Below are 27501 nucleotides of genomic sequence, written 5' to 3'. Positions count from 1 at the left end.
CCAACATCCACATCATGTAATCCTCTTGGGGAAAAAAAGGCATTAAGCCCCATCTTTAAATGAGTTGAATTTTACAAAAAGTTAGAAATACCCTAATTTCTAAAATAAATGCAATTAGAACCCATTTATTTGCCTTCATTCTGCAGTTAAAACACATGAATTCAAAATGGTCTTCAACACTGAAGAGCACTTTTGAATATGTCTCTGCCATTTATTTTGAGAAATGAGTCATGTGCCAATTATGTGTTTTTCTCTCTTCCTCTGTTTCTTCAAAAGACAAGGAAGATACTAAAGATCTGAGATGGGGAAATCACACTGTGGTGACTGAATTTAAACTCCTTGGATTTTCCGACTTCCAGAAACTTCAGGTCCTACTGTTTGTTGTCGTGTTGATTATCTACAGCATCACCCTGATAGGAAACAGCTTTATCATCTTCATTATAATAGCTTCTCCTTCTCTCCAGACCCCAATGTATTTTTTCCTCAAAAACTTATCCTTCTTGGATATCTGCTACACCTCTGTTACTATCCCCAGGATGCTGAGAGATTTATTGTTAGACACTAAAAATATTTCCTATACTGGATGCATTGCACAAATGTGCTGCTTTGCCCTTCTGGGAACTGCTGAGTGCTTTCTCCTGTCAGCCATGGCTTATGATCGATATATTGCAATATGTCACCCCTTTCAGTATCTGGTCATAATGAACAGGAGGCTCTGCATCCAGCTGGTGGCTGTGTCCTGGATGAGTGGGATCACTGTGGCCCTTACACAGACTTCTTTGATAGCTATGTTGCCATACTGTAGGCATAATACTATCAATCACTTTTTCTGTGATATTGTGCCGCTAATAAATTTAGCTTGTGGAAAGACTTCTGTGAACCAGACTGAGCTCTTCTTGGTTGCCATCTTTGTGGTGATGGTTCCTTTTATAATGATCATCATCTCTTACATCTGCATCATCTCCACCATCCTGAGGATGCAATCAGCTGATGGCAAACGCAAAGTCTTCTCTACCTGCTCATCTCACCTGATGGTTGTTTCATTGTTCTATGGGACTTCTTGTGCAATGTATTTAAATTCCACATCCAGTGAGTTCCTTGGAAGTGGCAAGCTACTTGCCCTGCTCTACACAGTAGTTACTCCAGTGCTCAACACTATAATCTACAGCCTGAGAAACAAAGAAATAAAGGTGGCTCTGAGGGAGTTAATGCATAGAAACCTGTCAATATTTCAGAGATGAAAGAAATGTCTCAGTAAGCACACCAGTGGGCATATCTACACATGCATTAACACACTTTTCCTAATGTGCATTCAATTTAGTACCTCCAGTGTGAGGTACTATATAAATGTGCATTAGGCTGCCCTAAAGTTCAGTACTGAAAGTGCACATTTCTTAGGTGATGCTTATTGCACAGTAGCCTATTTTACTGTGCATTAGTGTAATTGCATGTTTTTTATGTGATGCTTTAGTGACCAGTAAAATAGGCTACTGCACATTAAAGTGCACTTCTAGATGCAGCAGCAAGTGTATATGTCTGGAAGAGAAAAGGAGACTCTATGGGTACATCCAGATGAATAAACATATTTGCCCAGGGACAAATAGCAGCAGCACATAGTTGTGCCACTCCTACTTGTCCCTGGGGAATGCACCTGCACACACACTCTGGCACATGGCAAATTGCCCTGGCTAAGTTAGGGAAAGCTGGGGCCAGAACCTAGGTTGGTCCCAGCAGCTTTACCTGTAGTCCTGAGGGTCTCCCAGGGCTGCAGTGGTGAAGATCCAGGCTCCAGTTTCAGACAATGTGCACTGCAGCCAAACATGCTGCCCTGCTATTTTTTGCACCCCTTTTTTTTAAATACCGGGATTTCCCTGTATTGAATTTTGGCATGGAGAACCCTTTCACATGTGCCGTGTGCATTTTGCATTGTCTGGGTACACCCTATGTTTGTGTTTGCTTTCTGGAAATGGGAATACCTATTTTTGTTGATCCATTGTATGTGAAGTATAGCCAGCAATGACTGAGTTCTACTGCTTTCTCTTCTGTGCATGCTGCATCTTTCTCATTGTTTTCTTAAAAATAATACAAACTCAATTCAATAAAATAAAAAGGCCCTATATACAAATACATTAAGGAGTAGATAATCTAAGAACCTCTTAATGTATTTGTGCTTACTGTATGCCCAAACATTATATATCATTTGAAAACGTATATGGTGTAGATTAGTACATTTTGTGGAAAAACCTTTAAAAATGAAAGAAAATAACAAAAAAAAAATTAAAAAGCACTATGTACTATAGGACATGTGCACGTGCTACCTATGAGGTCTCAAGCAAGCTGGCAGGCAGTGCTGCACTTCAGTACATTGTAAGACTTCATGTGAAGCTTCACACATGTTAGGTAATATGATCTTGCAATACTCTTTGGTAGAAAGGTCCTAAATTTGCTACACAAAGATGACATACAAAAAATTAGAACTCTTGGCTCCAGAATTATAACTTTTATTAAACCAACTGGGAAGATGGCATTTAGCACATATTTTACCACTTAAACACTCAAATACTAGCATTTTAAAGACAGTTAAAATGTCTTAAGTATAATACGGGACACAGACATAAAATGCAAACTGAAGCATAGTAACTTTCCTTTACACTCTTGATCATTTGCCATGGTGTTCTAAGCCTAGGCTAAAGCTAGCCTCACCCTGAGGAGTGACACCAAATACATTAATGGATCTAGATCAGGATCTAAATATGATATACCTTTAGTGTAAGGAATAAAGGAATAAGTATAATACGTATTTAACATGTAATATTTAGTAGCTTAAGCAGTTATAGGTTAGATATAAAAATGCAGTAATTATATCTGCATTATGAAAAAGCAAAAATCATACAGAAAGCAAAGCAATTGCTATTATGCTTAAAAGGCATGCGCACAAAGTTTTTTCTAACTAAGTGGGTGTTTCTATCAGGTGAAAGTCAGGCAGATATCTGGCTTGCATGAAGTCTCACAGTGGACTGAAGCCCAGCACAGTCTGCTAGCTTGGCTGAGATTTTGCAGGTGACATATGGGCATGTGCTATATCACATAATGTGTTTTCCACTGCATTTTTAATTTTTTTAGCCTGCTTTTTCAGACTTATTCAAGATTTTTTAATTTTGTGCCAATCTATATTCCATAAGCTTTCAAATGATATAATGTGTTGCTATATAGCAAGTGCAAATACCTTGTTCTTAGGGCATCTACACTTTAGTGTATCAGTATATGGAAGTGTAGTTCTGATTATTGTAAAAATCAAGTGAAGCACATGATACACTGCTAGGAAGATGTTGTTACGTTCCTTACTCTTTGATATCCTTGGCTGTTATGAAGCTCTCACTCAGCTTTTAATACCTCTAGCATATGTACAACTGAACCATACTTCATTTTTCATGCTTTCATTTTGTAAATTGGCTGCCCACTAGTATCTTCACTATGAAAGTATCTTCATGTTGGAATTGTGTGAATTCAGCTACTCCTACTGTGAACATCACACCACCTTAGGAAGCATTTACCTGAGGCATAAGTAGGGGCTAGAGATATGGGGGCAGGGTAGGCAGGAAAAGTGGGAGAGTTTAAATAAAAATGTGTTTCTTGGGTAACTGAATTTAAAAGCTAGTAGGCATGTAGGTAGGTGGATGACTGGATGGCTGGATAGCTAGGGAGATGGATGGAGCTCTTCTCCTTTGAAAATATTACTTCCAAGTATTGCTTTTCATTGCATCTTCATAATAAACTTTCCTAAAGAAGCCTGGGTATTTCAAAACCACTTAAGAAAAGTAGGAATATTACTATAATTGAAAATCAAGGTTCCCACTGTCCTATGCATATTTCACAAATATCCTTGAAATAAGAGGATAAAATATCCTTGAAATAAAAGGATTATGGCATTTTTTTCAACAACCCCCCAACATAAATGCACATGAGCATGCAAAATCACCACCATGCATTTTATGGCCAGATCTAATCAGGACTGGGGATTTAGGGTGGGATTTTTTGACAGTGACTAAGGTAGTTAGGTACTTGGTTCCTACTGTCATTCAATGGGAACTGAATTCGTAGTTCTCCAGGGGTGTTTTTAAAAACTCTGTCATGGGTCTATGTTGCCTGGTCCAGACCTTTAGTTAGGGAAAAAATATAGATTCTATACTTCCGCATTGCCTCTACCAGAATCTTGAAGCACAAAGTAAAGAATGAGGGTTTGTTCTACTGCTGCATTTCAGCAAAAAATTTGCCCACACTGGAAGTAGCAATACCCTCTGGGAAGGCCTGGTTTAAGGCTGATGTAGAGATATAAGAGCAACTAAAGCAACACCCTGTTTGAGCTTTAAAGTGAGCAAAGCAAATGATAAGAGGGCAAAAGAAAATCACTATCTGGGCTGATGACTGTGATGTCCAGACACATTCACAAGACTCTTAGAAATGAAGAAGAAATGTTCAGTAAATCAGATAAAACTGGAAGATGTTCATTAACTTACAATAGTGTAAATATTCTGTCCTCTCCCCTTCATATAGCAAGGCTCAGATTTTGTTGCAGCTATTAGGCACAAAAGTGTACTTAGGTGGCTAGGTGTGATCCTATTCCACCCTACTTAAGACCCTGAAAAACAGCTAATGCAAAAGGTGCATGGGTCCTCTCCCTCCCACAGAGATTTATACTGCTGTATGCCAATGCTTTTGCTGGGACTGAAACCTGGAGGTTTCTGGTTAGAGGCTCTTCTTGAAAAAAAGCTTTGGGAGGTATGGATTTGATACAAGAAACATCTACCGTGATAATAAGTCAGTCCATCAAATGAACCAGGTCTGTCAATGATAGAGAGGGAAGAAACCAGGGAAGATATTTTTTTCTGACATAAATAAATAGCGACCTAAAGGTTCTAGTAGAAGAGGAGAAAAAGGGGCTTCTTTAGAGCAAAATGTGTTGTCTTTAAACACAGAAACAAAAACCATGGGGACCTAACATGCATCAAGGACAAATTGTGTTGTTCTTTTATAGGATGTTCATAGGAAAGAAAAAGACCACAAAAGTCATTGAGTTGATTCTCTAGCTGTCAGAGGCAATGCTATCACATTATCCATTTCATAAACAAATCCAAATCTATCCTGCAACAAGTTTTTGCACCAGTACCCTTCTTGGGGCACTGTAATGTTGCTATTTGATGCTTAGACTTTTTTTCCTCCCAATTTTCAGCTTAATAGCATCAGATTCTTTTCCACTTCTAAGGGCCTTGTTACATGTAACACTGTGAGTTGCAAAAATGTTGATCATTAGTGTTAGCTCAAGTTTGGAGCAGTCATACATTCAGTCCAGGAGAAGCCTGCAGGACTGAAAGGTAAGAATCATAGAATTATAGAAAGTCCGGGTTGTAAGGGACCTCAGAAGGTCATCTAGTCCAAACACGTGCTCAAAGCAGGACTAGCCCCAACTACATCATCCCAGCCAAGACTTCATCTACACAGGTCTTAAAAACCTCCAAGGATAGAATTTCTACTACCTCTCTGGGTAACCTGCTTCAGTGCTTTACTACCTTCCTGGTGAGAAAGTTTTTTCCTAATATCTAACCTGAACTTCCCTTGCTGCAACTTGAGACCATTCCTTCTTGCTCTAACATCTACCACCACTGAGAACAGTCCAGCTCTATCCTCTTTGCAACCCCCTTCACGTAAAAGGCTGCTATCAAATGCCCCTTCAATCTTCTCTTTTGCAGACTAAATAAAGCCAGTTCCCTCAGCCTCCCCTCATAAGTGCCCAGGCCCCTAACCATTTTTATGTCTTCTGTTGGATTCTCTCCATCTTGTCCACACCCCTTCTATAGTGGGGGGCCCAAAACTATACACAGTAGGGCTATGTGGAGCTTCAGTTCCTGATTCAATTCAGTTGAGATTCGGCCCAATTTGGTGGCTGAATCCCCAAATCTGAATCGAATCATAGGACCCTTTAATCTCTCCAAATCGAATCAGAATCCTCCGAATCAGTTCAGAAAGATTTGGTGATTTGGACATAGAGACAGCTTCAAATGTTTTTTCTACATACCTCTAGGCAGCAGGCGGCTCATGAATGCTGTGATGCTGGGGTAGATGGAGTGTCTCACGGAAGCATGGGGGGCTCACCAGCACACTCGACATCAGACCTGGAAGTGGACCGGAAGCACTTCTGGTCCACTTCTGGGTCCTCCAGAGAGCATGAAGGACGGCCCCCGTACGTCCTCCCCAGCTCGGCGACTGGTGCCTCCTGGGCTGTGGGGGGGAGGGGGGGGGCACCCAGGGTCTTCCCATGGCTGGTCACCGAGCCGGGGGGCACCAGTATTTCCAGTTCACTTCTGGGTTCACTGCCGAGCACACGGGGGGCCCCCCTGCACTCCTGTGGGATGCTCCATCTGCCCTATCATCACAGCATTCACAAGTCATGCTGGTACCTTGAGGTATGTAAAAAAAACTCTTCAAGCTGTGTCTATAGCTGAATTGCTGATTCTCCAAATCAGCATCAAATCTTCATATTTTGGTTCGGCTGAATCAAATCAGGGACAGTGATCCGAATCAACGAATCGAACCACTGTCCCTGATTCAGGCTGAATCCAAATAAAATACAGCCTGCTTCACATACCCCTACCACACAGTACTCCAGATGTGGCCTCAACAGCACTGAATAGAGTTGAAGAATCAGTTCCGTCAACCTTCTGGTAATGCTTCTACTAAAGCAATGCTGTTAGTCTTTTTCACAAAAAGGGCCGATCTTCCACTGCACTTCATTTAGGCCAGATTTTAGAGAATGGTATTCTAATATGAAGTGATGTGACAATCTTATTAACAATCCCTCCACTGACCCAACAACCCTTTGTTTCTAGTTTTATACTTAAGAACACCCAAAAGATAATCAACCAAAGCTTGTAAAACAATGACCTGTTTTCCTTTGCATTTGTAAGTTGATGTTTTCAAAGCAAAATTAATGGAAATTGAGCACCTAAATCCTAAATTGAGGTATTTATTTAGGTATCCTAAATTCTCCTGTGGAAACTGTAGGCTTAAGCAGTTTCTCAAGAGCATTTCATTGTTTGTTTTTTTCGTTCCTACCTCTGTAAGGAAGACTTTATTTCCTCTTTTCACTTGTACTGATTACTCTTAGTAACTTGGGATGAAATGAAGAAGAGTTTTGGAATTTCCTTAAAACCTATAGGGAATTGCATATGAGCCATCAGTGTGCCCAGGATTCTATTTCATTCAGTATATGACCAAAGTGTTGCTTGTGATCAACTCTGAGGTACCCAACTGAAGTGCTGGAGTGGTATACTACCCACTTTGGATATATACATACCTCCATTCCAAAATTTATATATATATAATTTTATATATATATGCGTGTGTGTATGAGTGTGTGTGGAGTGTGAGCCTTTTCCTATAATATGGACACTTATTCACTCAGAATTACTCTGAAACCCTACGTTGGTAACTCAGAAACAGGACCCTGTCTGTTAGGTGAAATTGAATTCAGCAGTTTGTTCCCAAAATCTTGTCTCATATCTTTCCCAATACAACATTTCTTGTTACTTGTGACACCATTTGAGTCTTGGAGTAAGCAGTCTGACACTGACCTTCATATGGAATCTCCATGTTGACCCTAATTCATAAATTACCCAACACAGATCACCTAAGACCCTTTATGTATTATTAATGAGAATCAACGTCTCATGCTCATAGACCTTGAAAGAAAGTTTTCCTTCCTATTGATTTCCTAAGAGAAACCCTCACCTCCTTGTTCCTTAAACTGTAGACAATGGGGTTCACTGATGGTGTCACTATTGTATACATCAGGGAGAGAAGCCTGTCACCATCTGGAGAATACATAGTTTTGGGTCTCACATAAGTAAATATGGCAGTTCCATAGAAAACAGAAACTACAATGAGGTGTGATGAGCAGGTGGAGAAAGCTTTGCGTTGGCTCTCTACTGAGGGCATCCTGAGGACTGTGGAGATGATGAAGATATAGGACAAGAGGATGAGCAAAAAAGGGACCAGAATGAAGACAATGGTGACTGTGGCAACAGAAACTTCATTCCTGTAGGTGTCAGTGCTGGCTAATCTCAGCAGAGGGGAAATGTCACAAAAGAAATGACTCATTCGATTGGAACCACAGTAAGGCAGAGTAAACATTGAAATTGTTTGTCCAAAAGCTACTAGTAGCCCAATAGTCCATGAAAAAGCAGCCATCTGAGTGCAAACCTTCTGGTTCATCTTGAGAGTATATTGCAGGGGTCTGTATATAGCCACATATCTATCATACGCCATGACAAAGAGCAGACAGCACTCTGTGAGGCCAAAGAGAAGAAAGAAAAACATCTGAACACCACAGCCTGTGAAGGAGATTGTCTGGATCTCTGAGAGCAGATTCACTAGCAGTTTGGGGGCTATAGCAGAGGTGAAGCCAATGTCCAAGAAGGACAAGTTCCTGAGGAAAAAGTACATGGGTGCATGAAGAATTGGCTGGGTCACTGTGACAATAATTATCAGTGTGTTCCCCAGGAGGGCCATCACGTAGAAGGCTAACACCAGCACAAAGAGCAGAACTTGGATTTTGTGGAAGTCTGAGAATCCCAGGAACACAATCTCAGTCATGCAAGTCTGGTTTCTTTGCTTCATCTCCTCAGCTTTGGTGACTTTTGGTGTAGTGATGAAGCCTGAAGACAAAGGAGATAAATGATAGAAACAAAATGTTCTCAAAGAAGATAAATTAATGGTCATTGGAGGAGAACTAATAAGCAAACCTCTCTGATCTATATACCCATTATCTCAATGTAGGAGATGTATGCTGTTTCAGCTACAACTTTTATCATATCCAAAAAAAGCAAAACAAAAGAAATAACCCTGCTCCCCCACAAAAAACCCTAACCTTTATTTCTGATTAGGGAGCTGTATACATCAGAGTATGTCCCCAAATAATAGCTCTCAGAATTAAGTCTGAATTCAATAATACCAATATTTCTTTGTTTTCCAACCTGTGCATTTGTATGAACTTTCCAAGAATGCATCAATACACTTAGCTCAAATTTAAAGAAAAACAGTCATGTAGGCTGCATCTACATGAATGTGGAGCTTTGTTTCCCCAGGGACAAGTTGCAGTGGCATAACTTGTGCCACTGTTAGTCATCCCCAGGGAATGGCCATGCCACACATGCTCTGGCACAAAGCAGGTTACCCCGAGTGGGGTAGGGGAGGCTGGGGCCAGCAACTGTGCTGGCCCCACCAGCCCTACCTGGCTTCCTGAGTGCCTCAGGGAGCTGCAGTTGCACTCCTGTAGCTGAGAGCCTGGCCCCCAGCTGGAGTGCAGTGCTGGCCAGCCAGGCTCCAGTTTTGGGTGGCACATGATGCTCTTATGTGTGTCACCCCACTTCTTTTGGCATGGGTTTTTTTTTTTTGATCCCAGGAATCTCCCTGGGGATAACTCCACCCCCCTGCATGGGGTGCAAGTGGGTGCACATGCACCCCGTGAGATTGGTGGTACACCCCCTGGCAGAAGCACGGCCTACACTGCCAGCGGTGCCTGCGGCCATTCAGCGCTCACCCCCCGCCCCCTCCCACCACCAACACCACCGTGGCTGCCTGTGGGAACTCCCCGTTTGCTGCTGCCATGACCCCCCCCCACTGCTGCCACCTGCAGGCAATTGCCATGCCCCCCCAGTCTCTGGGGACATGTGTCATTCATGCCTCCTCCTGCCACACACTGCAAGGTAGCAGCTTGGGGCATGCCTGCATGTGCATTTTGTGGAATCACAGACATGTCTGCAGTGCCACATACTGCACATCCGCATTCATCTGGGTGAGGCTGTAGAGTGACTTTTCCAAGGTCATAATGTAGATCAACTGAAGAACTGTGGTTAGAACCTTATTCACTAGGCCACACTCCGTCTCAGCTCAGAAGTTTACCACATGCCTGGTTCCCAAATGAATTTATTATAATTTTATACATTTTGTATTTTTACTATATTTTACATTTGTTCAAAATACAAATTTCAGTAGGAAAGGAAAGGAAAGGAAAGTTGTTGATTAAACAAACATGAATGTTTTTTCTCTGTCTCTCTTTTTTAAAATACACTTTTAGTACAAAAGGAGTTTTTGTGTATAGCCTATAGATATGAGGGTCCACTCAAGAGCAGAGTTGGGTGAGCGTGGAGAAGGATGGGTGGACAGAGGGAGGGATTTAGACATGTATCGACATATATAGAGAGACAGACAGGTTTAACAAGTCCGTGTAAGAACTCTTAATTTAGTCATAATGCCATTAGAATTTCATTTCTGCTTTATAATACTTTGAAAATGAGTTGATGATTACTCGGGATGTATAACAACAATCAAGTAGATGCTATGGATTTTTCAACATTTGGATACTTTTTAATAGTTTTTTCTGTCTTGTCCTAGAACAACAATGAAAATAGCATCTCATTTTAGGCAACACTTCTGCACTGTACTGAGGGTCGGGAAAACCCTGAGGCTTATTCAGGTCTTACTCAGACATAGTCAGTGGGGTTTTTATATCTCAAGATCTGATTTCTTCCTGACTCTCATTTTCCAAACAGAATAAAATAGTACTCAAAGGGACCTTGAGACATTGAATAGTTCTACCTCCAAACGACAGTAGCTTACTTGTGCATTTTCATTTTTATTGAACTGTAAGAAATCCCAAGCCCATGAAAAAAGGAACTGTCTTCACTGAGAAAGGATGCAATGTCTAAAACCTGGGAGGTGGACACCACACTGTGCCATACTTGTCTGATACTACCCCTCTTTCACTGCCACTCCATCTCACAGATGGCCAAACACATATTACCCTTATTTAAATTCTTGCATGGCCTAGGCTGCATGTATATGAGATGCTGTGGCACAGTAGCAATGAGCTACTAAGCCATAGCTCATTGCTATGATGTCGTAGCATTGCCAGGCACAAACCGTGACGGTGACGGTACTGCACAGTAGTAAGAAGCTACTGCATAGCAGCTCATTGCTACTGTGAAGTAGCAGCTAAAAATAACCATGTGGCAACAGGTCTGTGGAGTAACACTGGGTACTGTGCAGTCATTTAATATTTGGTTAAGAGAGCACTAAATGAGTGCACAGTAACAACTGCACAGTCAGCCAGTCATGTAGACGCAGCCCTAGAGTCTCAGTCAAGTTGACAACTACTTTGTACTAAGTATAGATGGAGTTACAGATAATCCCTGGTACAAAGCATTTACAAATCTTAATGTACAAGATAATGTGTTATAGATGAGAACAGAAGCACAAAGTGATTGAGGATGCCATATTAAAAAAGTTCTTGAAGGAGCCTTCATACCATTTTTGAAGAGGAGTTAAAACCTGATTTTTCAAAAAGTTCCTAAGGTACCACAAAAAATGCAACAAAGCACTCAACAGACAATTTTTCTAACAGTCTCACAAAGGTTAGAAACCTAACTTCCATGGAAGCAATTGGAGGTAAAATTGGAACTTAGCATGCTTTGGAAAATTTCTCTAAGTCAAATTTTTCATTTTTAGCAAAACACTTAAAGACTTTTAGAATTCTGTCTCTATGTGCCTGCATCTTATTGAAGGCCAGTTGGGATACAGCTAACTAATTTATGACCTATTTATCATTATACATTATTTTATTGTTTATTTAGTTGATTTATTATTATTTTAGTTTATTTTTCCCCAGTGTGACTTGTCTAATATCACATGGCAAGTCTATGAAAAATGTCAAAAACCAAGGAATTACATGGACGTATACAGTGTTCTCTCTTCATCCTCTACATCATGATATAGCCTTTCTGGTTTTATATGCAATGAAATTTGGGGCTTTGTCCTTTTTAAGTAAGGATGAAGAGCTTCTTTCACCTCCTATTGCACTTCATTTAGGCTGGATTTTAGAGAATGGCATTCAAATACAAGGTGATGTAACCATCTCCCCACTGACCCAACAACCCTTAGTTTCATATTCTTTAGTTTTATACCTAAGAACACCAACATTATAAATGACCAAAGTTTGTAAAACAACTACCTGTTTTCCTTTGCATTTATAGGTTGATGTTTTCAAAGCAAAGTTAATGGAAATTGAGCACCTAAATCCCTCATTCTCGTATGGAAATTGCAGGCTTAAACAGTTTCTCCACACATTTTAAATGTTTTCTTTTCATTCCTACCTCTGTAAGAAATGTTTTCCTCTTTTCACTTGCCTTGATGACTCCTCGTAGCTTGGGATGAATTGAAGAAGAGTTTTTAGAATTTCCCTAAAACCTACAGGGAATTGTTAGGAAAAATAAATGAGCTAATAACAATGAGCTAATAGTCATATTGCTTGTTTTCTTCAAATCAGTTTTGGGAGAGATGTACAGGAGCACTTGTAGTTGGACACAGGTTCTTTGTCCAGAATGTGATGGCTCAATTGGCTGCTGTATTACAAACTTCCTGGACAGTTCCTCTCGCTGCCAGACAAACTTCCCCTGTAATTGCTGGTATAAAATATACCTGCTATATCTCTTTTTGCCCAGTGACTGGCAAATGCAGAAACACCAGTAAAGGCAGGAGCAGAAGCCAGAACCCCGCCACTCTTCTGAAGCTAAATTCAGTGACCTAAAGAACTAGAAGCCCTTCAGTTAGCAATCACCCTGGGCCCATATACTTCCCCCTCCTAGCTGGAGCAGAGGATGATCTGGGGACTTCCTATCTAATATAGGGCACTATGTTGAACAGGAGAGTTGGGTTCATATGGCCTCTGGTTGAGAAGAGCCAACTGCCTGGTCTTTCTCTCTCTGGACAATTGCCTTAACCAGTAGACTAAGAAAAGCTGGAAGGAGCCATCATTGAAACAACATGCTGCCTGCTTTTGTATTTTTCCATGTCCTATTGTTTTTGGGGGGCCTTACACAAAGTTACATATCTTCCCAGGCAGAATAGAATCACCACAGAGTGTAACTGGACCATGAGATCTACTCTCAACATGTGCAGAGGGCATCCCATCCATCTTCATTTAGATACACAGGCACATCTTAAATGCTTTTAGGCCTAATAGGATTTTGGCCCAAGTGTAGGAGTGGCCAGGTTCCACGCCCCTTCCCACCACTCAGATAAGTATTTAACAAAAATACATTTGTTTATATGTATTTTAAAAAAAACATTTAAGGTGAAAATTCTACTTTCCATTGAAAAACATAACATTGAAAATGTTTTTTTAGATCATGGTAAAATGAACAAACTTTTTGCTGAAAGTTAAAAACCTCTAATTTGGGTGTTGAAAAGTGTGTGTGGAAGAAATCCCATATAATTCAATTTTAAGTGAAATTCTACCATTTTGCACTATTTTATTTTATGCTTAAAAATCTAACATACTTTATTTTCAGAGTGGCTTCTTTTTGGGGTGTGCGTGGTTAGGGAGTGGAAATATACACATTTTGTGCTTGTTCTGTTCCTTTATGGCCCGTGTCATAGTCTGGCTCTAATATGACAAAGTGGCATTTATGTGACTTTTAGCTGTATAAGCCACCAAGTATAACCCTATTCCACTCTACCCAGCAGCCACTAAGATATCAGAATGCCTTATGTGCCTCCATATTGGCATAAATATATCCCAGTATAGCTACATTTTAGCTTTTGGGTATGCTCACAAAAAATTCAGAACAGTTTTGTAGACATCTAACTACATAATATCTGTTTAGCTTCATTTCCATTTGGGAAACTCATAAATTTAGACCACATTTTATAATTCATAGTTTCATAGTTTCATAGTAGCTAGGGTCAGGAGGGACCTGAACAGATCATCTAGCCTGATCTCCTGCCTCCGGCAGGAATGAATGCTGGGTTCACAAGACCCCAGACAGGTGATCATCCAACCTTCTTTTGAATTTGCCCAAGGTAGGGGTGAGGACCACTTCCCTAGGAAGTTGGTTCCAGATTTTGTCCACCCTAACTGTAAAATATTGCCTTCTGATCTCAAACCTAAACCTATTCTCCATCAGCTTATTACCATTGTTCCTTGTCACCCCAGGTGGTGCTGGGGAGAAAAGGGCTCTACCTATTTGCTGTTGATCTCCCCTGATGAGCTTGTAGGCAGCCACCAGGACCCCTTCAGCCTCCTCTTGCTGAGGCTAAACAGGTTCAGGTCCTTCAGTCTCTCCTCGTAGGGCCTGTTCTGCTTCCCTCTCACCAAGTGGATGGCCCTCCTCTGAACCCTCTCCAGGCTGGCCACATCCCTTTTGAAGTGCGGTGCCCAGTACTGGATGCAGTACTCCAAGTGCGGCCTGACCAAAGTGACATGGAGGGGGAGTATCACCGCTCTGGACCGGCTTGAGATGCATCTTTGGATTCATGACAAGGTATGGCTGGCCTTGCTGGCTACGGTCTGGCATTGGCGGCTCATGTTCATCTTGGAGTCAATAATGACACCAAGATCCCTTTCCGCGTCTGTGCTTTCAAGATGGGAACTCCCTGGCCTGTATGTATGCTGTGGATTCCTTCTCTCAAGGTGCAGCATCCTGTATTTGTCTATGTTGAACCCCATCCTATTCTCGTCTGTCCACTTTTGTAGTCTGTCTAAATCTAGTTGCAGCCTCTCTCTCCCTTCAAGTGTGTCCACCTCACCCCACATCTTAGTGTCATCAGCAAACTTGGACATCGTGCTTTCCACCCCCTCCTCCTAGTCGCTGATGAAGATGTTAAACAGTGTGGGCCCAAGGACAGAGCCCTGGGGTACCCCACTGCTCACATCTCACCAGGTTGAGTACAACCTGTCCACCACTATTGTCTGCGTGCACCCCATCAGCCAATTTTTTACCCATCCAACTGTGCAGGCATCAATGCCGCAGTCGCTTAATTTATTGATGAGGATGGGGTGAGAGACAGTGTGAAAGGCCTTCTTAAAGCCTAGAAAGACTATGTCCAGAGGAACACCATCATCCAACGATTTAGTTACTTGGTCATAAAAGGCAATCAGGTTGGTCTGGCAGGACCTTGCTTTGATGAACCCATGCTGATTGCCCCTGAGCCTGATCTCCCCTGCAGGCCCCCACAGATGTGCTCCTTTATGATTCTCTCCAAGATCTTCCCGAGCACCGAGGTGAGGCTTACAGGCCTATAATTACTTGGGTCCTCCTTGCTCCCCTTCTTGAAAACAGGGACCACATTAGCCAGTTTCCAATCCCCTGGCACCTGGCCAGATGACCACAAATGCTCATACAGCCAGGCCAAGGGCTCCACGATGACCCCTGCCATCTCCCTCAACACCCTTGGGTGGAGGGCATCTGGACCTGCAGATTTAAAAATGTCTAGCCCTTCCAGAAGATCCCTAACTACATTTGTGTTGACTGAAGGGCAGCCTAAGGCCCAAAAGGGGAGCACATAAAAAGTGGAAACAGGGTGAAATCACTAAAGATGAATATACCTCCTCTGCTCGTGCTTGTAGGGAGGCAGTTAGGTGGGCCAAAGCTACCATGGAGCTGAGGTTGGCAACCCAAGTAAAAGACAACAAGAAATTGTTTTTTAGATATATAGGGAGTAAAAGGAAGGCCCAGGGAGGAATAGGACCACTGCTAAATGGGCAGAAACAATTGGTGACAGACAGGGGGGACAAGGCTGAACTCCTCAACGAGTTCTTTGCCTCAGTGTTCCTAAGTGAGGGGCACGACAAGTCTCTCACTGGGGTTGTAGAGAGGCAGCAGCAAGGCGCCAGACTTCCATATGTAGATACTGAGGTGGTGCAGAGTCACTTGGAAGAACTGGATGCCTTTAAATCGGCAGGCCCGGATGGGCTCCATCCGAGGGTGCTGAAGGCACTGGCCAACATCATTGCAGAGCCACTGGTAGGAATATTCGAACGCTCGTGGCGCACGGGCCAAGTCCCGGAGGACTGGAAAAGGGCTAACGTGGTCCCCATTTTCAAGAAGGGGAGGAAGGAGGACCCGGGCAACTATAGGCCAGTCAGTCTCACCTCCATCCTTGGTAAAGTCTTTGAAAAAATTATCAAGGCTCACATTTGTGAGAGCCCGGCAGGGCAGATTATGCTGAGGGGAAACCAGCACGGGTTTGTGGCGGGCAGATCGTGCCTGACCAATCTAGTCTCTTTCTATGACCAGGTTACGAAACACCTGGACACAGGAGGAGGGGTGCATGTCATATACTTAGACTTCAGGAAGGCCTTCGATATGGTATCCCACCCCATACTGGTGAACAAGCTAAAGGCTGTGATGTGGATGACTGCACAGTCCGGTGGGTGGCGAATTGGCTAGAGGGTCGCACCCAAAGAGTCATGGTGGATGGGTCAGTCTCGACCTGGAAGGGTGTGGGCAGTGGGGTCCCGCAGGGCTCGGTCCTTGGACCGATACTCTTTAATGTCTTCCTCAGCGACTTGGACGAGGGAGTCAAATGTACTCTGTCCAAGTTTGCAGATGACACAAAGCTATGGGGAGAAGTGGACACGCCGGAGGGCAGGGAACAGCTGCAGGCAGACCTGGGTAGGTTGGACAAGTGGGCAGAAAACAACAGGATGCAGTTCAACAAGGAGAAATGCAAAGTGCTGCACCTAGGGAGGAAAAATGTCCAGCACACCTACAGCCTAGGGAATGACCTGCTGGGTGGCACAGAGGTGGAAAGGGATCTTGGACTCCTAGTGGACTCCAAGATGAACATGAGCCGGCAGTGTGACGAAGCCATCAGAAAAGCCAATGGCACTTTATCGTGCATCAGCAGATGCATGACGAATAGGTCCAGGGAGGTGATACTTCCCCTCTATAGGGCGCTGGTCAGACCGCAGTTGGAGTACTGCGTGCAATTCTGGGCACCACACTTCAAGAAGGATGCGGATAACCTGGAGAGGGTCCAGAGAAGGGCAACTCGTATGGTCAAGGGCCTGCAGACCAAGCCCTACGAGGAGAGACTAGAGAAACTGGACCTTTTTAGCCTCCGCAAGAGAAGGTTGAGAGGCGACCTTGTGGCTGCCTTTAAGTTCATCACGGGGGCACAGAAGGGAATTGGTGAGTATTTATTCACCAAGGCACCCCCGGGGGTTACAAGAAACAATGGCCACAAGCTAGCAGAGAGCAGATTTAGATTGGACATTAGGAAGAATTTCTTCACAGTTCGAGTGGCCAAGGTCTGGAACGGGCTCCCAAGGGAGGTGGTGCTCTCCCCTACCCTGGGGGTCTTCAAGAGGAGGTTAGATGAGTATCTAGCTGGGGTCATCTAGACCCAGCACTCTTTCCTGCTTATGCAGGGGGTCGGACTCAATGATCTATTGAGGTCCCTTCCAACCCTAACATCTATGAATCTATGAATCTATGAAGGCTTAATAAAGCTATCCCCAAAATTGTCCCTACCTCTGGTAGGTGTGATATCCTGGTCCCTGTTCAGGAAAACAGAGGCAAAGAAACTGTTAAAAATATCAGGTTTCTTGTCTGGCATGGCCACCAGATTACCATTTGTGTCTTGCAGGGACCATACATTGCCTCATGCCCCCTTCTTGCTCCTAATGTACTTGAAAAAGGACTTTTGTTGTCCTTAATACTGGACGCTAGCCTGAGTTCCATCTCTGCCTTGGCCTTCCTAATAGCCCTCCTACACTCCCAGGCTGAGGAGGAGTACTCTTCCTTGGTGATAGCTCCTCCCTTCCACTGGTGGTACGCACCGCTTTTAGTCGTCAGACATCCATGTATGCCCTTGGTGAGCCAAGGGAATTTCTGAGCACTCTTACCCCACTTGCTTCTCTCAGGGACTGTTACCCTTTGGGCCTGGAGGATCGCCCCCTTAAGGTACGACCATCCCTCGTGGACACCAATCTCCTCTACTTTCTGGGCCCTTAGTGACTCCCCCACTCATCTCCTAAGCTCATTGAAGTTGGTCCTTCTGAAGTCAAGGGCTTTAGCCTTGGTGTGAGCCCTAGACGCCCTGCGTTGGATAATGAAATCCATCAGGTGATGATCGCTATTGCCCACGTGGTCAAGGACCTGCAGTCCCATCACCAGATCATCCCCTGTGGCCAGGACCAGGTCCAGCAAGGCGTTACCCCTAGTGGGGCTATGCACTTCCTGGATAAGGTGAAGGTCCTGTAATACAGCCAGGAACCTACATGAGCAGTCAGACCTGGCTGTCTTCTCCTCCCAGCAAATGTCTGGGTAGTTTAGGTCACCCATGACAATAACATCCCTTGACCTAACCACCTCCATAAGCTGACTGGAGAAGTCCTGGTCTAGCTCTTCCCCCTGGTTGGGTGGTCTGTAGTAGACACCCAGCATAAGGTCCCTTTTGCCACGCCTCATTTGTAGTTTGACCCATAGTGTCTCTGCCCAACCCTCCTCTAACTCAAAGCTAATCCTTGATGATGTGAGGTGCTCTTTGACATAGAGCGCAATGCCCCCCCCCCCAACCTTTCCTTTCTGTCCTGGCGTTTCTATATAGGGTGTACCCCCGAATGCCCACCGCCCAGTCGTAGGTAGGATCCCACCAGGTTTCTGTGAGCCCTACTAAGTCTGGGTTCTTACTTGCAATCAGGAGGCATAGTTCCTCCTGCTTACACCCCACACTATGAGCAGGGGCTGTGCTGGGGCTGTGAGGCTGTATGGGTTAGGAGAGCTGCTACAGCCTGCAGCCCAGACTCTGCTCCCTGCTGAGCTGGGGAAATGGGGTCAGAGGCGGGGGGAGGCTGTCTTGCAGGGACTGTAGAAGAGGAGCCACTACCTGCTACCCGGAAACCTCGGGAGCACAGTGATGGACACCAGCACCAGGGAGCGCCCACATACCCTGAGCAGGGACCCAGACAGTTCTGCTCCCTGAGACACCCTGCCAGAGGCAGTGCACACAGGATCCGCAGTACACTGTGTGCAAGTGAGAGACTGTATAAATAAGTTCTGGAGGGTTTATTAGTTGGTATATCCATGTGTTTATTTATTGGTTACTTGTTAATTTGTAAATAATTAAATCTTGTAAATAGTTTTATAACTGTTTGCAAGTGTGTTTGATTGTAATGGGACGCTCCCCGTTCAGGGACCCTGCAGCAGCTTCCCAGTGGGGCTGGGCAGGGCTACTGGCTACTGGCTACCCCAGGAACCCACTGTTTAGGTGAGGGTGCATGTAGTGTCATGCCCAGGGTTACATAAAAATCAGAAGAGGCCAGAACATTTCTGTTTAAAAGATATTTTGCCAAATTAAGAGACTTTGGAAAGTTGTCATGTAAGTGGTTCTGAGCTCGCTGCAAGGATAATGATTTCTGATCAGAAAAGAAAAGAGAATCATTGAAAAAGGGAAGGACTACACTTCAGTCTCAGTGCAGGAAGATCCAGGGTGTCTTTAAAGTAGCCTGGTCCTTGGGAGCAGCATACCCATGTGTGACAGGGCACTGTTTGTGCCTGCCACTTTAAGGGTCAGAAGACAGCAGCTGACAGGTGCCTGATTAGGGTAGCAATTTTAGATTCAGAGCTGCCCATATAAACAGGGCAGTTCTGATGCTGAAGGCCAGGCAACAACATTAAGGATTTACCTGTATACATGTGCATAGATGTGTGTCTGCGTGAGTATAATGCCAAAAAAATGTGACGGAAATGTAATGGAAGCAGTTAGTGACACAACTTGTATGTGTGACAGAGTCTTCATACTTCTAGCTAGACTCAAGAGTATGTGATGTAGCACTGGTGAGGCAAGCATTTCATACAGATTGCCCATTAGGGCAACTGGTAAAACCTTTTGCAACAAGAAGATAACATTCTATATTTGCCTCTGCTCTGAAGGACTGAGTTAACGTGATACAGAAAAAGAATGCACGTCAGGAAACTTGAGATGACCACTTGTTTGTAATTGTTACAACAAAAAGGAGAAATGGCTCTTGATGTGAAATGAAAGGGAATGATTTGGATCCCCACCCAGTGAGCAGCAAACAACTTTTTTTGGAATCCTAAATAGACAAACTTGGATTGTTCACAGAACATGAATTTCACTGCAGAGGAAGTTTCAGTCTTACTCAAATGACTCTTCAGAATATTTGCCTAGCTGGGCTGGACAGGGCAGCTATTGCTGGGCTGGGAGAGTGGGCGGGGGGTGGGCCTGGTTTGGCTGGTTTAGAGATTCGTCTGCTGCCAAATCTCCAAACCAGATTCGGCAGAATTGAATCAGAACAGTGATTCAAATCGCCAAATTGAATCACTGTCCCCTGAATTGGCTGAATCTTAATCCCGAATGAATACTAGCTGTTTTGCACGCTTCTGATTATAATTTGATCAATTTTTGTAGGAGCCTCATTTTATATGACCAGTTTCCTATTGGACCCATGAATCCCATTGACTGAATGAGTGCTTTAGCTACTTGGCAATAAAACAAAAGTCTAGCACTACTATTATTGTTATCTTTGAATGATAGTAGTTGTAAGTGCCAAAATTAATATTCTATTCTGTAACTGGTTGGTAAGTGTGCTCTGAGCATGCCTATTTGATCAGGCCCAAAAGAAGACTTATGATCAGGAACAGCTAGTCTGTAAAACTTAACTCTCTTTAGACAAGCATTAAAATGCTCAATTCAGGCAAAGTGACAGAACCTCTGGACACATGAAGTTACAAAGTTTTAGAGATTTGCTGGTGAAGTTTGTCAGATTTCTGAAAATCTCTATCTGGAATGCTGTTGCTTCAGTTCTGCTTAAGTCCCTATTGTGTCTTTAAGTTCCTTTATTAATTATACTCCCATACTGGGTGCATCTACACATCTATTAATGCACCATAGTTAGAACACATTACATTTAATGCACAGTAATTCAGTAATTGGTGCTACTGCACTTTAGCATAGATGTACACTTTTTAGTGATGTTAACATGCGTTAGACTAAATCTACTGTGCATTAGAGCATTAGCACAGGCTTTGCCCACCACACTAATGCATATATTTAGTCTAATGTGTTCAAAAGTCTTGTGCAGACATACCCATTTTGCCCTAAGAAACTACATCCGTTGAAGCCAGTGGGAGCACTGATGCATCAAAACTATATGAAGGCCTCGCCATAAACAACCTCATTGTAAGTTGGGAATGAGAAAATGTATTTTGGCACTATTTGTCTCAGCTGCCTGCAGAGGATTTGGGATTGAGAGTATGGTCGGGGGTAGAAAGGTAAGAAAGGTTTATTGACTTAACAAAAACACATCTACATGTAGTAACAAGACAAACAACGACAGACAAGAATAATTTGTGTTGGCAACTTATTGGCAATCCCCTCTGATGCCTGATGTACAACAGGTTTCTCTTTCCACACAGCTCAGTGAAGTCGGGCGTCCCTGATTAGTGCTGTCTGCGAGGTACCTGGAATGACCCTAGTATTCAGGAAATAGGGCTTAGCTTAGCCTCAGTGGGGAGAGATGGAGGGGGTGGAGAGAAAACACATGTTTTATTTATTCATTTATCTATTATATATATGAAAACACCTTATATATATATACACACCTGTAAAATAGCTAAATATTGAAATTGACTTAGTAAGAAGGGCCAGATGACTTTGATACTTCGGGATTACAAAAAGGTCTTGAGAGGCAAGCACCTACCAGTTTGGCGGTCAGACAGACCATCCTGACACCATTCCTGGCATCTGACTTCCTCCCATACAAGAGGTTGGCAATGGTCTGGAGACAATTGAGGTTTACAAATTTCCAGATGGCTATCACCACTGCTTTCCCCAGAGTTTGGGACTCCAAACATATCCCCTGTTCACCCCGAAGTTTGCACACCATGGCTGATCATCCCTTGAGAACAGCACTCTTTATTTCTGCTACCCTGAGATGAACTCCATGTTTCTGATCTGGTTAGTTATGGTGTGCGTGTAAATCCCAAACTAATCATGCATCATTGCGGACAAGATGTCTTCCTCCTCTCCAGCCTCCAGTGCATATCTGGGGAGAAAGACAGCTTTTCCAGGATTTTTTTCTTTGCTTTCATGCATCAGATAACTGCGTGTTGTAACTTTCATGGCCATGGAAAATACCTAGCGCAGCTGGCTAAAAGTGCAGATGCCACAGGTAAGACACAATGCTACTTGTTACCATGAAAGACTGGGCAGCCTCAGCACCTGATGGTGTACACATGTCAGGGCCAGAATAAAATGTGTGAAGGTGGAATTCATATAGATTCTTCATCAAGCAGTGCTATAAATGAGAAGGATGTCTGCGGTGTTCTGTCAACTGCTATATAAAAACGGAGCTTGGACCAATAAGTACCTCAGATTTAAAACTGAAGTACATTTTTTTTTATCATACTTGTGACCATTTCCTCAGGCAGGTGCCTGAAGAAATGGCCACAAGTATCTGTGGGACAGCTGCTCAGCAGGGGCAAGCTAAGAAGATGCTATGATAGCAAAGCATTGTAATAGGGACAGACTACTCTAGCTCCAACACATTGTGAGCACCTGACATAGTCGTGGGCACACTCTTATCAGGCTATAAACATATTAGTAGTAATATTGAGAATAAATTCTAGATTGGTTTTAAGTGTCACCCTTAGATTCTGGAATTATAAAAAGAGTAAAGTAAAAAAATATATATTTGCAACTCGGTAATGACTAGTTTAATGACCAATATCTGTACAAAGAGTGCTGTTACCTGAACATTCACTCATGCTCCTTTCTAGCCACATCATTTTGTTTAAGAAGCCTATCAGAAATGCTTACTGCTCTGTAAGGCTGCAGTTTGGAAACAAACAAAAATCCCATTAGCAGTGTTGGTTCCAGCCCCTTTCACATCTCAGACTACTGGAATGAGTGATTTTCTTATTCATAATGGCTCCAATCCAACACCCCATAGCACAGCTATGTAGCCTTTATGCGGGTAACTAGGTACATGCCGTAACTGCATAAAACTGGACTAGAACGAGGAGTCCCTCTTAGTCCTCTGTCCTTTTTTCCTGGAACTATGATGTTGGAAAACTCCTGGACACAATAAGATCACTGAAGCTCATACGTGGCTGAAGTGAACTCCTACATGCATTTATAGTATTAACATTCTGCAAAAACACAGCATATAACTTAACAGTGAATAAGTTAACCGGAATAGTCAGCTATGATCATGAAACTCATCAAAAAAGATATGTTGTGTGTAGTATTTGCTGGGGATTTAATTATGTACTTTCTTCATCAAGAATTCCCTATTTATCCACTAGTTAACATGATAGTTCTTGTTAACAAATGATCATCATCTGTTAAAATCTGATCCTACAGCCACATGTAAGTGGCCAAAATAGATTCCTGCATTTTTTGCAATATTAACATTCTGCAAAGGCATAACAAAAACCATGGCATTCTTTAATGAAAGGGTTTGCAATACAAAGGAATAATACTTTAAAATACAGGCATACATCACCAAGCATATGGTCAAGTTAAAAGGTCACCTTTCTGATCTGTTTTATGAAGATGAGTTTTATTTTGCCTTGAATCTATTAACATAAAATGAAAGACTTGAAATAAAAGGCTTTCAATTGGAAGAACCTGAAATCTTTTTTTAAATGAAGTTCCACTAGAGTTTCATATTTTAATGCTGGTGAGGGGGGAGGCAGGGTAGGGAGAGGAGAGTTGTGGGCTTTGTGTTGAATCACCGTGGTGTCCAACAGCAATAGAACCCCAGATAGTGATTCTCAGGTGTCTTACAAGAAATTGCTGTGGAACCAGAGTTCATCTGTCAGGAAGGCATCCATCCATCCTTTACCTGAAGAGTCTCTGTGATAAAAAATACATCACATTCATTTTTAAGCATAGTGCCACTGGACCTCATAGCTGCCTACAATACAGTACGACACACTGGCCTGCTTCTAAAGCTGTCAAAAGTACTTCCAAGCTGGGTTGTTACAGTCATTGTAACAATTCTTTGTAACAAATGATTCAGAGTCCACCTTGGGCATGGGACAAGCTCATGGAGGAGACAGGCCAGTGGACTTCCACAGGGCTTAGTGCTGGCCCCAACTCTGTTCAACTTATACACGAGTGATCTACCAACAATCGTATCCCACAAGTTCATCTACACTGATAACATCTGCTGTGCCATTCAAACTCCATCTTTCCATATGCTGGACCAAAACCTGAATGAAGATGTGACAAGATGGCAGACTGCTGCACCACATGCCGAGTCTTGTATCCAGTGTATTGAACCTCCACAGTGCCGGCACCAGAACAGATCTTAACATCTACGTGGGTAGCCAGAGACTAAAGCATGATCCATGGCTAACATATTTGGAAGTGTCTTTAGACAGAACCCTGATCTTGCAGGAACATTTCAAGAAAACAGCAGCAAAGGTCAAATCCCAAAATAACGTGCTAGCCACGCTTGCAGGATCAACCTGGGGATCTGTAGCCACAACGCTCTGGACCTCAGCTCTCGCCCTATCATATGTAGTAGCAGAGTGCTCTGTACCTGTTTGGCAAAGGTCATCACACACACATCTTGTTGACACCCAGCTGAACACAACCATGTGTAGCATAACTGGAACGCTCCATTCAACTCCCCTCCCCTGGCTTCCTGTCCTTGCAAATATCACTCCCCCGCAAATCCATTGATTGATGATCACTCAAAAGCTGGTCAAAACCATTTGTGCTGGACCTCACCTGCCACTTTACAATGACCTGTTTAATCCACCCAAAGCCCTCCTTTCCTCATGACACCATTTATGGCACAGCCTCCTGGATCAAAATCTGTCTGAAGATATCCTTTGGACCAAGGAATGGGAAACATGGGAAGTCACAAATAAGTTCCTTGTGACAAACCCCACTCATTAACTTGCTGCCTTTGAATTAACATGGTAAGAGTGGTCTCTGCTAAAGAGGTTCAGGACAGGCAAAGGCCCCTGCACAGTTGACCTCCACCATTGGGGCCTAAGTGCTAACACATTGTGCTCTTGTGTAGAGATGCTAACAATGTCATACATTATTGACAAATGTCCCCCCTACAAACTAAGACGTGGATTAATAACTTTGAATTCAGTTAACAAAGAGGCTATCACTTGGCTCAATGGATTTGCATTCGCTAAATAATAATTTTGAAGTGAATGATCTAATTATTTAGTATAGAATCATTTATCTAATCAGCTAATAGATTATTACTCTCACTGAAAAGTGTAGGGCAAATAAAAAGGAATCTTAGTCACAATTTCATGTTTGAAAATTTCTACTTCTGGCCCTTGGACCTTCTTATGAATTTGCTTGCTAAGTGAAAATGTCCTCTCATGTCTTTCCTCTCATGTCTTTATTCAGCCTTCACTTAAAAGAGAAAAACAGATATGGCTGATTCAGTCTCTTGTTAGCATGTTTTATAGCTAGAGTTTGGCTAGTTTTATACCTAGTGCTTGGATAGTTTTTTCCTCTTGAATCAGAAATGCCGATCCATTGAAAAGCAATCATTTTGGAGGTTGATATCTACTTTTCTGGAAGACTTCATAATATTCAGATGACATTTTGGCCAGACAGATGGAAGGAGACGAGGAAATTTGCTCTTAGCATCACTAGGAAGAATACTGATATGAGGAATGGAGGATTTAATGCATTTTTTTTTCTGGATCAAAGCAGGTACTTGTAACTGGATTTAACATTTTATAGGGACATGCTTTTGTCACCAGTTAAACAGCAATTCTGGGATGGTACTCTTTTTTATGACTGGTCATCCAAAAGAAAGCCAAAACAAACAGAACCTTTCTTTTGATGTTCATAACGACTTGAAACAAATTCTGAAACTGCCACATTCCTTCTGAAATTCAACATTTATATCCCTACCATATCTGCAACATCACTCCAGATTTCCTACATGTTCTGTAAATGCATGGGCACTAGGATTGGTCACAGTATTCCAGTTAAATGGTTCATACATTGACACTGCTGTGAGTGTCAAGAGAATGGAGTTATTCACGATTTTCCCTTCAGTGAGGACAGAAAATATAGGACATTGCAAGTAAGGATACATTTTCTATTTCAGACAAAATAAGAATTCAACATTTTCCATTCCCATTTTATCTCAAGCTCAGAATGTTTCAATATCAGAATCCTTTTAAAGACTTGATATGAGGGAACAGTTTCCTGCCAATTGATTTTTTGAAGGCACTTTTAATCTCCATGTTCCGTAGGCTGTAAATAATGGGATTACACACGGGTGTCATCACTGTATACATTAGGGCAAAGAACCGGTCATTGCCCTGAGTATGGGCCCAACTAGGTTGCAAACAAACAACTGTTCCTGTTCCATAGAAAAGAGAAACCACAATGAGGTGTGAGGAGCAGGTAGAGAAGGCTTTGTGTCTGCCTTCAGCTGAGGGCATCTTGAGAATAGAGGAGATAATAAGGACATAGGACAAGAGGATAAGCAGGAATGGGATGATTCCAATAGGCACAGCAAGGGTGGTAACAACAACTTCATTCGTGTAGGTATCTGCAGAAGGCAACTGCATCACAAGGACAATGTCACAGAAGAAATGGCTGATTTTGTTTGACCCGCAAAAGGGCTTTGTAAATATTGAATAAAATTGCCAAATAGCCAGTAAAATGCCAAAACTCCATGAAAAGGCAGACATCTGAGCACAGATTCTACGACTCATAATAAGGGTGTATTGCAAGGGCTTGCATATGGCAACATATCGATCGTATGCCATAACAGAGAGGAGGAAACATTCTGCAGTAGCCAAGATATTGAAGAAAAACATCTGAAACCCACAGCCTGTTAAAGTGATTGTTGGGGTGCCTGACAGTAGATCCACCAGCATCTTGGGGAGGATTACAGATGTATAGCAGACCTCCAGAAAGGATAAATTCCCAAGAAAGAAATACATGGGGGTATGAAGGGCAGGGTCCCTTAGAGTAAGGAATACTATTAGCATGTTCCCTGTGAGGGCTGCCACATAAGAGATAGACACCAGAACAAAGAGCAGGGTCTGCATTTCTTGGAAATCTGAAAATCCCAGCAACACTAGCTCCTTCACACAAGTCTGGTTAGTCGTACCCACCCCATCCAAGCAGCAGTGTCTCGAAGAGATTAAGAAATCTGCGAATGAGAGACAAAAAATATCAATGAACACTGTTATGAATGACTAACTTACCAGGAATAGTCAGCCATGGTCATGAACCCAAACCAGAAGGATATATGTTCTGTCTAACACTTTTTGGTGAAATTTAAGGAAGTCCTTTCTTCATCAATTAATAGTTTTGTTTTGTTTTCCTTTTATCAACCAATCAACATGGTATCTCATACTCAGTTCTGATCATACAGGCTTCTCTGCCTGGGGAATGTCCATCTAGGATGTGAATTTACAACATACTAACTATACTGCACTAACTGCTTATTTGGACACATTTAGCATGCATTAAATGGAGCTGGCTACCTTGCACAAATGCACAGTATGGTAGCATTTTATTATTTTATGGTCATCAAAGCGGTCACATTTTGGTTGTCCACTTAGCCTTTTTGGAAACAGGGTTTTTTGCTGGATATGCAGTTCTATGTGTGTGGACAACTACAAACCA

General features: G+C 42.7%; 3 protein-coding genes across 3 annotated transcripts; 1 reads left to right on the top strand and 2 right to left on the bottom strand.

The window, feature by feature from the left end:
* Positions 1-230: 230 nt before the first annotated feature.
* On the top strand, positions 231-1241 carry LOC102563288 (olfactory receptor 10AG1). The gene has a single exon (XM_006272085.1). It carries the CDS (start codon positions 231-233, stop codon positions 1239-1241), a length of 1011 nt encoding a protein of 336 aa, XP_006272147.1.
* A 6487-nt stretch (positions 1242-7728) lies between these two features.
* On the bottom strand, positions 7729-8649 carry LOC102563047 (olfactory receptor 10A4-like). Its single transcript, XM_014597380.2, has one exon. It carries the CDS (start codon positions 8647-8649, stop codon positions 7729-7731), a length of 921 nt encoding a protein of 306 aa, XP_014452866.2.
* Positions 8650-26024: 17375 nt separating this feature from the next.
* Positions 26025-26633, bottom strand: LOC132251916 (olfactory receptor 10AG1-like). The gene has a single exon (XM_059731845.1). The coding sequence runs from the start codon at positions 26631-26633 to the stop codon at positions 26025-26027; it is 609 nt and encodes a 202-aa protein (XP_059587828.1).
* Between the last annotated feature and the right edge of the window lie 868 nt (positions 26634-27501).

The sequence above is a fragment of the Alligator mississippiensis genome, chromosome 7, assembly GCF_030867095.1.
Source record: "Alligator mississippiensis isolate rAllMis1 chromosome 7, rAllMis1, whole genome shotgun sequence".
Classification (NCBI taxonomy): domain Eukaryota; kingdom Metazoa; phylum Chordata; order Crocodylia; family Alligatoridae; genus Alligator; species Alligator mississippiensis.
This window is presented reverse-complemented; position numbering and strand designations above follow the sequence as displayed.